We start from the raw sequence: 12637 nt of genomic DNA on the forward strand, positions 1-12637 counted from the left end.
CACTCTACTAGAGTGGTGGCTTCCACATGGGCTTTTAAAAATGATGCTTCTGTTGAACAGATTTGTAAGGCTGCGACATGGTCTTCCCTTCATACCTTTTCCAAATTTTCCAAATTTGATACTTTTGCTTCTTCAGAGGCTATTTTTGGGAGAAAAGTTCTTCAAGCAGTGGTGCCTTCTGTTTAGGCATCTGTCTTGTCCCTCCCGTTCATCCGTGTCCTGTAGCTTTGGTATTGTATCCCACAAGTAAAGGATGAATCCGTAGACTCGTCGTATCTTATAGAAGAAAAGTAAATTTATGCTTACCTGATAAATTGATTTTTTCTATGATACGACGAGTCCACGGCACGCCCTGTCATTTTAAGACAGATTATATTTTTTTATTTAAAACTTCAGTCACCTCTGCACCTTTTAGTTTCTCCTTTTTCTTCCTATACCTTCGGTCGAATGACTAGGGGGTGGAGTCAAGGGAGGAGCTATATAGACAGCTTTGCTGTGGTGCTCTTTGCCACTTCCTGTTAGCAGGATTATAATATCCCACAAGTAAAGGATGAATCCGTGGACTCGTCGTATCATAGAAGAAATCAATTTATCAGGTAAGCATAAATTTACTTTTTGTGAGATACTGTATATATATATATATATATATATATATATATATATATATATATATAAAACCCTCCCACCTCACTGGTAAACTAGTTTTATCTTTGCCTCCGCAGGAAGGGGAAGAATAGAGAGATCATCTTTAGTGTCTAACATTTGCATTCCTGGACAAGCATTTTCAATTTGTTGTTCTTCCTTTGGTCTGGCTACTTGTCTGTAATAAGAGCTCAGGGTTTTTTAGTGTTTAATTTCTTGGTTGATATCTTGGTACAGGCTCAATTTAGCCCTATGTCATACCAACAGACTCCTGTTGTTTCTTCATGGAGCATGGTTTGAGAATCAAGTCCTCTTTTTCTACCATGATTAGGTATTATTATAGATACCATGAGTTTATCTTTGTCAGACCATAGGAGACAAAGTTACTTTCAGCTTGTTCTAATCTTCAGTTCTTTTTCTCTTCATAGTTCTTTGCATGGAGGTATTAGGTCTGATGATTGCAGCATCAGATGCTATTCCATTTGCTCAGTTTCACATGGGGCCTTTTCAGCTTCTGGATTTCTGAGCAAGATCATTTCTGATTTACTTGGTGGATTAATAACTAGTGCTTTGTTCCAGGGGCATTCTTGTTTGTCCCAATTGGACTGTGATTTTAACAAACTCTAGTCTTTTAGATAGGGGTGCAGTCTGGGGGGGCTCAGAGATTTGGAGGGAGTTTGGCAAGAGTACCTATAAATGTTCTGGAACTCTGTACAATCTTTAGGGCTCTTCAGAGCTGGCCTGTTGAAGAGAGATTTCTCTGCATTTTCCAATCAGACAATGTGGTTACTTACTTCTGCCATCAAGAAGGATCGCACAATTCCCTGGCAATGAGGGAGGTTCCCTGGCAATGAGGGAGTTGTCTTGAATTTTATTCTGAGCAGAGACTAATTTCTGCAGTTCATATTCCAGGAGTGATCTTTTGGGAAGAAGACTTCTCTGTTAATAGTCTCTTCATCCAGAGTAATGTTTTCTTTATTTGGAAGTTTTCTATCAGATTGTGGATCGATGGGGTTGTACAAAAAGCTCTCAAAATATTTTGAAAGGTCCTCAGGTGGAGTTTGTGGTTGTTCTAGTAGCTCCTTGGTTGTTTTGTTTGGTTACATCTTTACATCTCTTGTTCTGTTACCAAGAGTGATAGCTAGGTTTAAACAGGACGTATCATCAGAAATTTTGATTGCTTCAGCTTGGCCTCGCAGAACTTGGTTTGCAGATCTGGTGCAGAAGTCAAGTTGTCCTTTGCGGCCTAATCCTCTGCACTGTGACCTTCTGTCTTAAGCAGTGTTCCCTCTAAGCCCAGTTTTGTTAGCAACCCAGCAGTGAAACACTTAATTAAAGCAATAAGAAACACTACACAATGCAGACTGCAAGGTGTGGTTCCCTCATTAACTATTTCACTGCTGGGCCACTCTGAAAACTGGCCTTAGAGCGAACACTGGTCTCAAGGGCTGTTTTTTCATCAAGTTCTCAAATCTCTCAACTTGATAGCTTGGAGGTTGAATTCTTAGTTTTTAGTTTTTTTTCTAATTTTGTTACTGAGACCTTTATTTCAGGCCCGTAATCCTGTGACAAGGAAGCTTTTTCATAGGGTTTGGAAGACCTTTATGAGGCCAGAGGTAAACGTCAGTCTAGAAAAGGACCCAGAGGCGTGGCTAGAAGTAACACTGCCCCAGCTCCCTGAATAAAACCCTGGACTTGACTCTCTGAGTGTTTGACAAAAAATAAAGGATACTGTAGAAAGCCAAGGATACTTGCAGGGACACAGGATGAGAAGTCAGACAGGCAGTATGTCAGAAACCAGCCAGGCAGTAAGGCACCACAACAGGAGTCATGAGAGAAGAACAGGCCAAGGTCAGGATCCAGAGAGACAAAATCAGTTCCAAATCAGCAGGCAAGAGAATAGTCAGAAGGCAGTCCAAAAGGTCAAAGGGAAGGCAGCAAACAGCAGAGGTCCAAATTCAGGCAAAGGTAAGCAACAATAGCATAGAAATGTAAAAGCACACCCAAGAGCAGTAGGATTCAATCATCCTGATAAGGAACCAGAGCCCTCCAGTTGCTCATGGGAATAAGCCAAAGTCCAGAGAGGGGAGGTTTCAGGATCGATTCCGCTCATGCTTTGACAACTTTTACTTCTTGGTGTGTGATGTATGTTTGTTAGCTGGCACACTTTTAGAATTCCTTGATGTCTTCAGTTTTTTCAGGATGGTTTTGATAAGGTTTCATCTCCAAGTTTTTCACAGAGCCAGATTTTGGCTTTTTTAGTTTTGTTTCTCAAGTATGCTAAGCTTCCTAACATTCAGAGTTTTGTTCCAGCTTTAGTCAGGATCAAGCTAGTTGTACAAATAATGTCCTGTCTTTGGAACCTTAATTTTGTTCTAAGAATTTTGCAGGTTTATTTTTTTACAAAAACCTATGCACTATCTTGATACTTAGCTTTTGTCTGGAAGATTTTGTTTCTTTTAGCAATTCCTGCTGTTAGAATTTCTGTTTTTCTGCTCTTTTCTGTGGGCCTCCTTATCTGATTTGCTAGTTTGATAACTTGTCTTAAAAGTGGTGTCTGTAGACAACTTTAGTCATGAGTTTCATGTTCTTACTTTTTGTCCTAATCCAAAAGATTCTAAGGAGAGGCTTCATATTTTGGATTTTGTTAGGGCTCTGAAATTCTATTTGCAGGTTTCTAAGGATTTTAGATATTCCTCTAGTTTGTTCTTTTTTTCTTGTTTTAGAAGGAGTCTGATGTCAACAGCTGTTTTATTGGCTTTCTGATTGAGGCTTTGGATTCACAAGCCTTTTTTGGACATCTTCCTGCCAGTCCTACTTGGTCAGTAGCTTTTCCCTGGGCTTTTTAGAATGAGGCTTCTATTGATGAAATTTGCATGGCAGCTACTTGGAACCAGACCAGAGTTGCCTAGCAGGTAGCTTATCTGCATTACAATCTGAAGGCTGCATGTTTCAGCATAGTTATGGGTGCTGGTTCTTCTTTACATATCTTTTTCAAATTCTTCCTTTTTGATGGTTTTGCTTTTTCTGAAGTGGCTTTTGGTAGGAAAGTCCTTAAATCAGTAGTTTTTGGAGGTTCAATATATTCACAAATTGGAGAAAGAAAAACTTTTATTTTAGAGGCTCATATGTATCAATATATTATAATATCAATTGATGTTGATCCTTACATATAATAAGTAAATACTAAGGGGTGGTTTATAAGCGGATCATGTCCGCCCCACACCGATAAATGCCAACAGCATACGCTGAAGACATTTATCATTGCACAAGCATTTCTTGTAAAATGCTTGTGCAATGCTGCCCCCTACACATTCACTAGCAGGGGGTGTCAATCAATGATTGCTGTCTGCCGCCTCAGAGGTGGCGGACAAGTTAGCGAGCAGCGGTCTTAGGACCGCTGCTTCTTAACTTAATTTTCCACAGAGCCTGAAGGCTCGCTCGGAAACAGCAGCATACGCTGTTTCTTAAATTGGCCCCTAAATGTAGAAAGAGTAATTAGGTTTTAACCATTAGTCAACCTGAAAAAAGAAAGGGATATCAGCACTCTTTTTAAATATATCAAAAATGTATTAGCATTTCATAAATATATCCTTATTATAAAGCTAAAGCAAATGTGTAATTATTTACAATAAAAAGCATTTGTGCTTAGGCACAGTCATAAAAGCTAATTATAGTGTAGTGGCACAGTAACAAAAGTAATAACACTTTGTAACAACACATAAAGTTCTGACAAAATACAAATCTGTCCAAAGGTTGAAAATTAAATCATGTGTTGAACATAAAAGCGGAGGAATAATCCCTGGCTTAGGATCCAGACCTCTTCTGCCTCAGTGTCATCCCTTCTGCGGCAGGAAATATTGAGAAGCGTGCCATCCTTTCCAGCACTACCTGACTGGTAGTGCTAAGCTTCTCCCAGAGAACCACAGCAAGGAAGGTTAAACGCCTCAAATTCCCCCATCAATATCATCCACACACTGGATCAAGTGGGGAGTAGACTGGTCTTCATTGAGAACACACAGGACTTAAATGCAGTACTCTGTTTACCTAAGAGGGAGGGGGAAATTAACTCAGAAACTTAAAGGGACAGTCTAGTGCAAAATAAACTTCCATGATTCAGATAGAGATATAATTGTAAACAATTTTGCTTTGTTCTCTTGGTATTATTATATGAAAGCTAAACCTAGGAGGTTCATATGCTAATTTCTAAGCCCTTGAAGGCCGCCTCTTCTCTCAAGGCATTTTGACAGTTTCTCAACACTAGAGGGTGTTAGTTGATGTTTGTCATATAGATAACACTGTGCTCACACACGTGAAGTTCCAGGAAGCCTATAGATAACACTGTGCTCACGCACGTGAAGTTCCAGGGAGCCTATAGATAACACTGTGCTCACGCACGTGAAGTTCCAGGGAGCCAGCACTGATTGGCTAAAATGCATGTCTGTCAAAATAACTGAATTAAGGGGACAGTTTGCAGAGGCTTAGATACAAGATAATCACAGAGGTAAAAATTATATTAGTATAACTGTGTTGGTTATGCAAAACTAGGGAATGGGTAATAAAGGGATTTTCTTCTTAAATGGAAAGCTGCATTCATTACTTTTGGGAATTAAGAACCTGGCCACCAGGAGGAGGCAATGACACCCCAGCCAAAGGCTTAAATACTCCTCCCACTCCCCTCATTCCCCAGTCATTCTTTGCCTTTCGTCTCAGGAGGATGGCAGAGACGTGTCAGAATTTTTAATTTTTGTTTTTTGTCTCTTATGGAGGGTAGTATTCTTCGGCATTGGACAGGAGTTTTAAGTAGTCCTGTTAGTCTCTCAGTGAGGGCTTGGATTGGATGAAAGTTAAGAGTACGTAGATGAAGGGAGAGTCTCTCTGCGAAACCATCCCGACTCATATTAACAGCTCCTCAAGCAATCGGCATTGTCGAACGTCGCTCCGCTGCCTGCTTTCTTCTCTCAAGTCCATGGTGGAGGCGATGCCACTATTCGTCACACTTGAAGGGCCGTGTTCCTGTTCCACGGCGTAGATTCCGGTAAGATTGTTTCATTTTACTTTATTGTCAATGTACTGTAATGTGAATGTTTTTCCCGAGAGGCTACAACACTTTGCGGATCTAACTATATGACATATGGGTCTCAGTGAGTCTCCATTAGTATCTTGAAATCGAGGGTTAATATCTCCTGAGGGGGGTTATTGAACAGGGGGGTTTATAATCATGCTTGTTATGTGATTCAACCTGCTTATGTGTGATGTTTATGGGCTCGTGGTTGGAACTTTGAGGCCTTTGGAAGTGGCGCGGCCTTTTGGTTGGCAAGTTTTTTTTGGACTGTACGTTTCACCCTGTGTTTGGGCATGGTTACGTTCCATTTCCATATTCCTGACCATGCAGTGAAGGGAATATTCTAGTCCGCAGGGGTCTGGTCATAGGAGGTGGTGAGTGCCCCAGCCATTGTGGGTGTCAGGTGCCGTTTTTGTTTTAATACTTTAGTCCATATTGATATTTCCTCTATCCAGTTATGGAGGATTCTGATGCTAAGACTGTGCTCATTTCAGATTCAGTTACAGAGGATTCTGATACAGAGACTATTTTGATTTCAGATTCTGTGTCCGGTGATGACTCCAGATTGGCCTAGTTGACACATGTCGACCAGTTTTGTTCCGTATGCCATATTAGAGCGCCTGGTTCCTCAGGTTCGGGGGATCAGGGGCCTGCTGAAGCCATCCACCCCTGGGGGACCTGTCCTCCACGGGGCGAGTTCCCTACCAATTCATACTTCTACACATGCGGGTAACCCAGTTTATGGTTCCTCCATGCGATTGGCGTGTTGCCCCCGGAGGTTGCAGCACATTTTCGCTTCCAGATAATGTTAGCGATGGTCCGTCTGCAGAGTCAAGACATTTATTTGAGATTGTGCTTGTGCACTATTGTCCCGGGTCTTCCGCCTTGGGGTGGGCCTCTACAGTTCCCATCGGGTGTAACTGTTCCTGAGTGCTGTGCCTTTCGTTACCGGATTGCATGCCTTAGCGTGTTGCTCAGACATCTTTTTCACTTATTGAATGACCCTATCGTTAACAGATATGTGGAATTTCAGTCTGATAATTCGAATTGTGCACCTCATTAGACATGGGGGGTTATCTCCTGTCTGTCATTTGTTTGAGATCTTTCCCAGTTTTTTTTTAAGGATAGGACTCCGTTTGGCTGGTCCTGCAGGTAGGCCTGTGTATTTTGGGCGTTAACCTTCGGGTTGCCTTATATTTTATTTTGTATCTGATGGGATGTCTTTTATTTGTGTTTGTTTCCTTCGGGAACCATCTGGGATCGATACTCTTTGTTACTTCTCCGGAAGTTGTTTGGACACGTTAGTCCTATGTTTAATAATGTCTGTTTTTTGTTTTTCCCCTATGTGGGAGAATTTATGCAACTTGCTGGTTAGGACCCTGAGTACAGGCCGATCCTGTTGGGTTCATTCGGTTTTGTGGCTGTTCAAACATGTGGCGCTGTTTCTGCTGGACTGGTTTGGTAGTAGCGCTGAGTGCTCAAGTTATTGTATTTTATGTTCAACTAAGCATTCGAGAGGACCTGTGGGTTCGCGAGGCGGGAAAGGACTGTTTCAGTCCTTATAGCCTTCAGTCATAGATGACCGGGCAGGGGAGGGTTCCACTGCGTCACTCTATCCCTAGAGTTTCCTCCTCCATGTGGGGGGGGGGGGGCTGGTGGGCGTAGCGCCCTTGCGGGGAAATTTTTCTTCCTGTTTAGCCAGTGGCTTTGGGCCTTGAAGTCGGTTATTGCCCTTCCGACCTCTTCTCTTTTTCTTTAGGGGATATTCTCTTCTTAGGGAGATGGAGTCCTTACTTGGGGCTTTTCCTGGTCAGGAAGTGGAAGGTGGACTTGGTTCCACCTGGAACCTTGCTGGTTCCATGTCAGACTGTGGGGCCTGTTTGATAGATCCTTAGATCTATGTCCTTGTCTGGTTTCAGAGTAGGGTTGTACTTGTACTCTGGGGGATGGCTCTGCCATCTTTACGCTTGTTCCTGTACCAGTTTCAGGATTTTTGTTCCCTTATATTGGTGGCCCAGGTGGCCCAGCTGGGTCTGCAGGTCAGGATGCCCGAGCGGTTTATGGGTTACAATATCCTTTGGGATGTGTGAGCTTGCTGAGTCTATTCTGATAGCTCAGTCTACTAGGAGGTGGTTTTTCCTTTCTCCTTACTCCTTTGACAGGAGACCGTTTCCTCTTCCTTTGGGTTATGAGGGTATTCTCTCCTTCTCGGGTTTGTGTTCCCCTTTCTAGGGACCTGTGAGTGGGTCCGGCGGCTTAGGCTGCCTGGAGCGTGCCCTCTGTCAGGGGCTGTTTTGTGCAGTCTGTTTTTTGATGACTGCGTCTTCTTCTTCTTTGCAAGCTTCCTCTGTGTCGTCCTGTTAGGGACTCTGTGTTCTCAACCTTAGGGTTTCGCCTAGGTCTGTTACACGCTCTTCACGGTCGAATACTTGGGTATTCTAGGGCTGGCGCTGGGAGGATTTGGCTTCTTTAGTTGCGTTCCTTGCTTGCAGGATGTTGGGGAGATGTCTTTTGGTCTCCATGCCCGGTTTTATCCCGGGTTTCGCCTGGTATTGGCGTGGCCTCCTTCTCTGTTTGTGTTCATTTGGGTCTCTGTGTGCTAGGCCCACTCTTGGAGGTGCTGTTTTTGTATTAAGGGGCCTTTCGGTTTCCTCGGTCCCCCTTTGCCTTGTTCCCCTTGGGGATTTCGGCTGCTTTACCCTTCATTTGTGAGGGGTGAGTGGGGGGGTGTCTTTTGGGCGACGGTGTCTCTTGGAGGACTGTTAGCTCTGTCCGTTTTGCGGTCTCTAGTTTGGCTCTGAACTGGCTGCGAGTCAGTGTCACTGCAGGATTTTTTATTTGGTTAGTGGTTCATGTCTGATGCTCTCAGTATGGGCCGCCTATTGTACCCTCCCGTCTTGGCATTCAGTGTCCTCTATAGCTTGGGTATTGTTTCCCAAAAGTAATGAATGCAGCTGTGGACTCTTTCCATTTAAGAAGAAAAACATAAATTATGCTTACCTGTTAATTTCCTTTTCTTCTGATGCAAAGAGTCCACAGCTCCCCACCCATTATTTTATGTGGGGCGTCCTTATATTCTTCTGGGACCTTTTCACCCTGATATTTCTTCTACTGTTCCTTGTTCCTCGGCAGAATGACTGGGGGATGAGGGGAGTGGGAGGAGTATTTAAGCCTTTGGCAGGGGGGGTGTCTTTGCCTCCTCCTGGTGGCCAGGTTCTTAATTCCCAAAAGTAATGAATGCAGCTGTGGACTCTTTCCATCAGAAGAAAAGGAAATTATCAGGTAAGCATAATTTATGTTTATCTTTTAAAACAATACAATTTGTGGTGTAGACCCTTTAATCACATCCTGCTGACATCCTGATTTAAAAGAAAGGAAAATCCTCCAGCTGCTAATATAATAAAAAGACATTTATTTCACAATGCAGGGTCCCATAAATAAAAGCGATGTTTCGGGCTGACACTCAGCCCTTATTTATGCTTAAAAAAACATTACTGACCCACACCTAGATTATAAGTTTTGCGCTATAGAGGATGCGAAACGAACGCAAAAAAAGTTGCGTTATTTCACCCTTCATAGCGCTGCCATTACAAGTTTTTAAAAAACCACCTTGTGCATTCGATATGGTGGTGATGAGCTCCATACCGCACAAAATCCAAGGGCTGAGAATACGTTCTCGTGCACGCTTTCCCCATAGATATCAATGGGGAGAGCATGTTAGAAAAAAAACTAACACCTGAAGTGTGGAATGGCGATCAACGTAACTAAACCCCATTGATGTCTTAGGGGAAAAAAGGTTACGTTTAAACCTAAAACCCTAACAAAAACCCCAAGTATAAACACCCCTTATCCGCTGCCCCCGACATCGCCGCCACCTAAATAAAGTTATTAACCCCTAATCTGTCGCTCCCGATATCGCCGCCACTAATAAAAGTTATTGACCCCTATTCCGCCGCTCCCCGGCATCGCCACCATTATAATAAAGTTATTACCCCTATTCCCCCGCACACCAACATTGGCGACACTATAATAAAGATATTAACCCCTATTCTGCCGCTCCCCGACATCGCCACCACTAAATAAAGTTATTAACCCCTAAACTTCTGGCATCCCACATCAACCTATTAACCCCTAAACTGCCAGCCCCCCACATCGCAAAAAAATTAATTAAACTATTAACCCCTAAACCTAACAACCCCCTAACTTTAAATTAAAATTACAATATCCCTATCTTAAAATAAATAAAAACTTACCTGTGAAATTAAAAAAACCTAAGTTTAAATGAACAATTAACCTAGCATAACTATTAGACTAAAATTAAAATAACTACAAATTAAATAAACTAAATTACACATTAAAAAAAAAAATAACACTACTAAAAAAATATAATTCTAAAATTACAAAACGAAATGATCAAAAATGAAAAGAATTACACATAATCTAATATCCCTATAAAAATAAAAAGCCCCCCGAAAATAAAAAACACCACCTAGCCTACAATAAACTACCAATAGCCCTTAAAAGGGCCTTTTGTAGGGCATTACCCTAAAGAAATCAGCTCTTTTACCTGGAAAAAAAATACATTAAAACCCACCACCCAACCGACCCCCCAAAATAAAAAACCTAACTCTAACAAAAACCTAAGCTACCCATTGCCCTGAAAAGGGCATTTGTATGGGTATTGCCCTTAAAATGGCATTCAGCTCTTTTTTACATTGCCCTTAAAAGGGCATTCAGCTCTTTTAAGAAAAGGCCAAACCCTAATCTAAAAAAAAACACCCCAAAAAAGTAAAAGAAAACCTAACACTAACCCCCGACGATCCACTTACAGTTTCTGAAGTCCGGACATCCAGGTGGAGAGAAGTCTTCATCCAGGCGGCGAGGTCTTCATTCATCCATGCGGCATCTTCTATCTTCATCCCGGCGACAACTTCTATCTTCATCCCGGCGGCGCGGAGCAGGTCCATCCTTGAAGACATCTGGCGAAGAGCGTCCTCTTCATACGATCGCCGCCGTACACTGAATCTTCAATGCAAGGGGTCCTTTTCAAAATGACGTCCCTTGCATTCCTATTGGCTGATTTGAATTTTGAAATTTAAATCAGCCAATAGGAGAGCTACTAAAATTATATTGGCTATTCAAATCAGTTGGTCTGATGAAGGGGTGAACACCCCGAAACGTTACTTGTTTATATGGAATAAAACACTTTTTATTTCACCTGTATCAAGTCCAGTGAGTGCTTGTGTTATAACTTGGATATATATATATATATATATATATATATATATATATATATATATATATATATATATAAGAATTGAAATAGTATTTTACCTGCACATCTGTGTATGTGTGTTTTTACAATTGGTTTTGCAATTTATAACCTTGCATTTATCATTTGTTTTCTTCATATTACTTTTCTCTTCTTTCTTAGGTGGAGCCAGTATTTGCTAGAGAACTATTTCTCAATGCCCAAAATAGACTGAACCAACCCAGAGAGCCCACAAATTTCAATGGCTAATTGACCACACGTATAAGACCATCCTCTCTCAAAAGATCTTCCACCCCAACTAATGATTCTGACAAGACCATCCCAGTTTGACCTCAGAACCTAAGAAGACTATGGCTCAGATTGCAAGTGGAGCGCTATTGATAGAGCAGGGTGAGCTATTAAAGGGACAGTCTAGTCAAAATTAAACTTTCATGATTCAGATAGGGCATGTACTTTTAAACATCTTTCCAATGTACTATTATCATCAAATTTGATTTGTTCTCTTGGTATTCTTTGTGGAAAGCTAAACCTGGGTAGACTCATATGCTAATTTTTAAGCCATTGAACTGCCTCATTTCTCAGTACATTTTGACAGTTTTTGACAGGTAGACACTGCTAGTTCATGTGTGTCATATATATAAACATTGTGCTCACTCCCATGGAGTTATTTAAGAGTCAGCACTAATTGGCTAAACTGTTTGCCTCTCAAATGAACTGAGATAATGGGACAGTCTGCAGAGGCATAGATACAAAGTAATCACAGAGGTAAAAAGTGGTGGTTATGAAAAACTGGGGAATTGGTAATAAAGGGATTATCTATCTTTTTAAACAATAAAAACTGGAGTAGACTGTCCCGTTAATTTTGCAGGCCCGGAATATGAATCTGGTACTTCAAGTGAATGGTTAAAAATTTTTTTAGCATAACTGGAGACCTTAAAGGGACAGTCTACACCAGAATTTTTATTGTTTTAAAAGATAGATAATCCCTTTATTACCCATTTCCCAGTTTTGCATAACCAACACAGTTATAATAATACACTTTTAACCTGTGTGATTATCTTGTATCTAAGCCTCTGCAAACTGCCCCTTTTTTCAGTTCTTTTGACAGACTTGCAGTCTAGCCAATCAGTGCCTGCTCCCAGATAACTTCTCGTGCACGAGCACAGTGTTATCTATATGGAATACGTGAACTAACACCCTCTAGTGGTGGAAAACTGTTAAAATGCAATCTGAAAGAGGTGGGCTTCAAGGTCTAAGAAATTAGCATATGAACCTCCTAGGTTAAGCTTTCAACTAAGAATACCAAGAGAACAAAGCAAAATTGGTGATAAAAGTAAATTGGAAAATTGTTTAAAACGACATGCTCTATCTGAATCATGAAAGTTTATTTTGGCCTAGACTGTCCCTTTAAGTAAAGTGTTGAGGCTAGAATAAAAATGCATAAAAACACATGTACAACATAATAAATTAAAATATTATGCTCATATATACATATTAACAGTAATATATATGCTATTATTGAAATACATGTATAAAAACTGTTTTAATATTATATGTTGTATATTGTATGTGTGTATATATATATATATATATATATATATATATACTGTATATATGTGTGTGTATGTGTGTGTCCACATGCATATATACATATACAC

General features: G+C 41.1%; 1 protein-coding gene across 1 annotated transcript in view; it reads left to right on the plus strand.

The window, feature by feature from the left end:
• Positions 1 to 12254, plus strand: part of LOC128646797 (interferon regulatory factor 4) — a 141719-nt gene extending 129465 nt beyond the window's left edge. Inside the window, exon 9 of the mRNA XM_053699640.1 lies at positions 11142 to 12254. Coding sequence (XP_053555615.1) covers positions 11142 to 11228 — 87 coding nt within the window. The 3' untranslated portion in view covers positions 11229 to 12254. The remainder of the gene's footprint in view (positions 1 to 11141) is intronic.
• The last annotated feature ends 383 nt before the right edge of the window (positions 12255 to 12637 follow it).

The sequence above is a fragment of the Bombina bombina genome, chromosome 1 (genome assembly GCF_027579735.1).
Source record: "Bombina bombina isolate aBomBom1 chromosome 1, aBomBom1.pri, whole genome shotgun sequence".
NCBI lineage: Eukaryota > Metazoa > Chordata > Amphibia > Anura > Bombinatoridae > Bombina > Bombina bombina.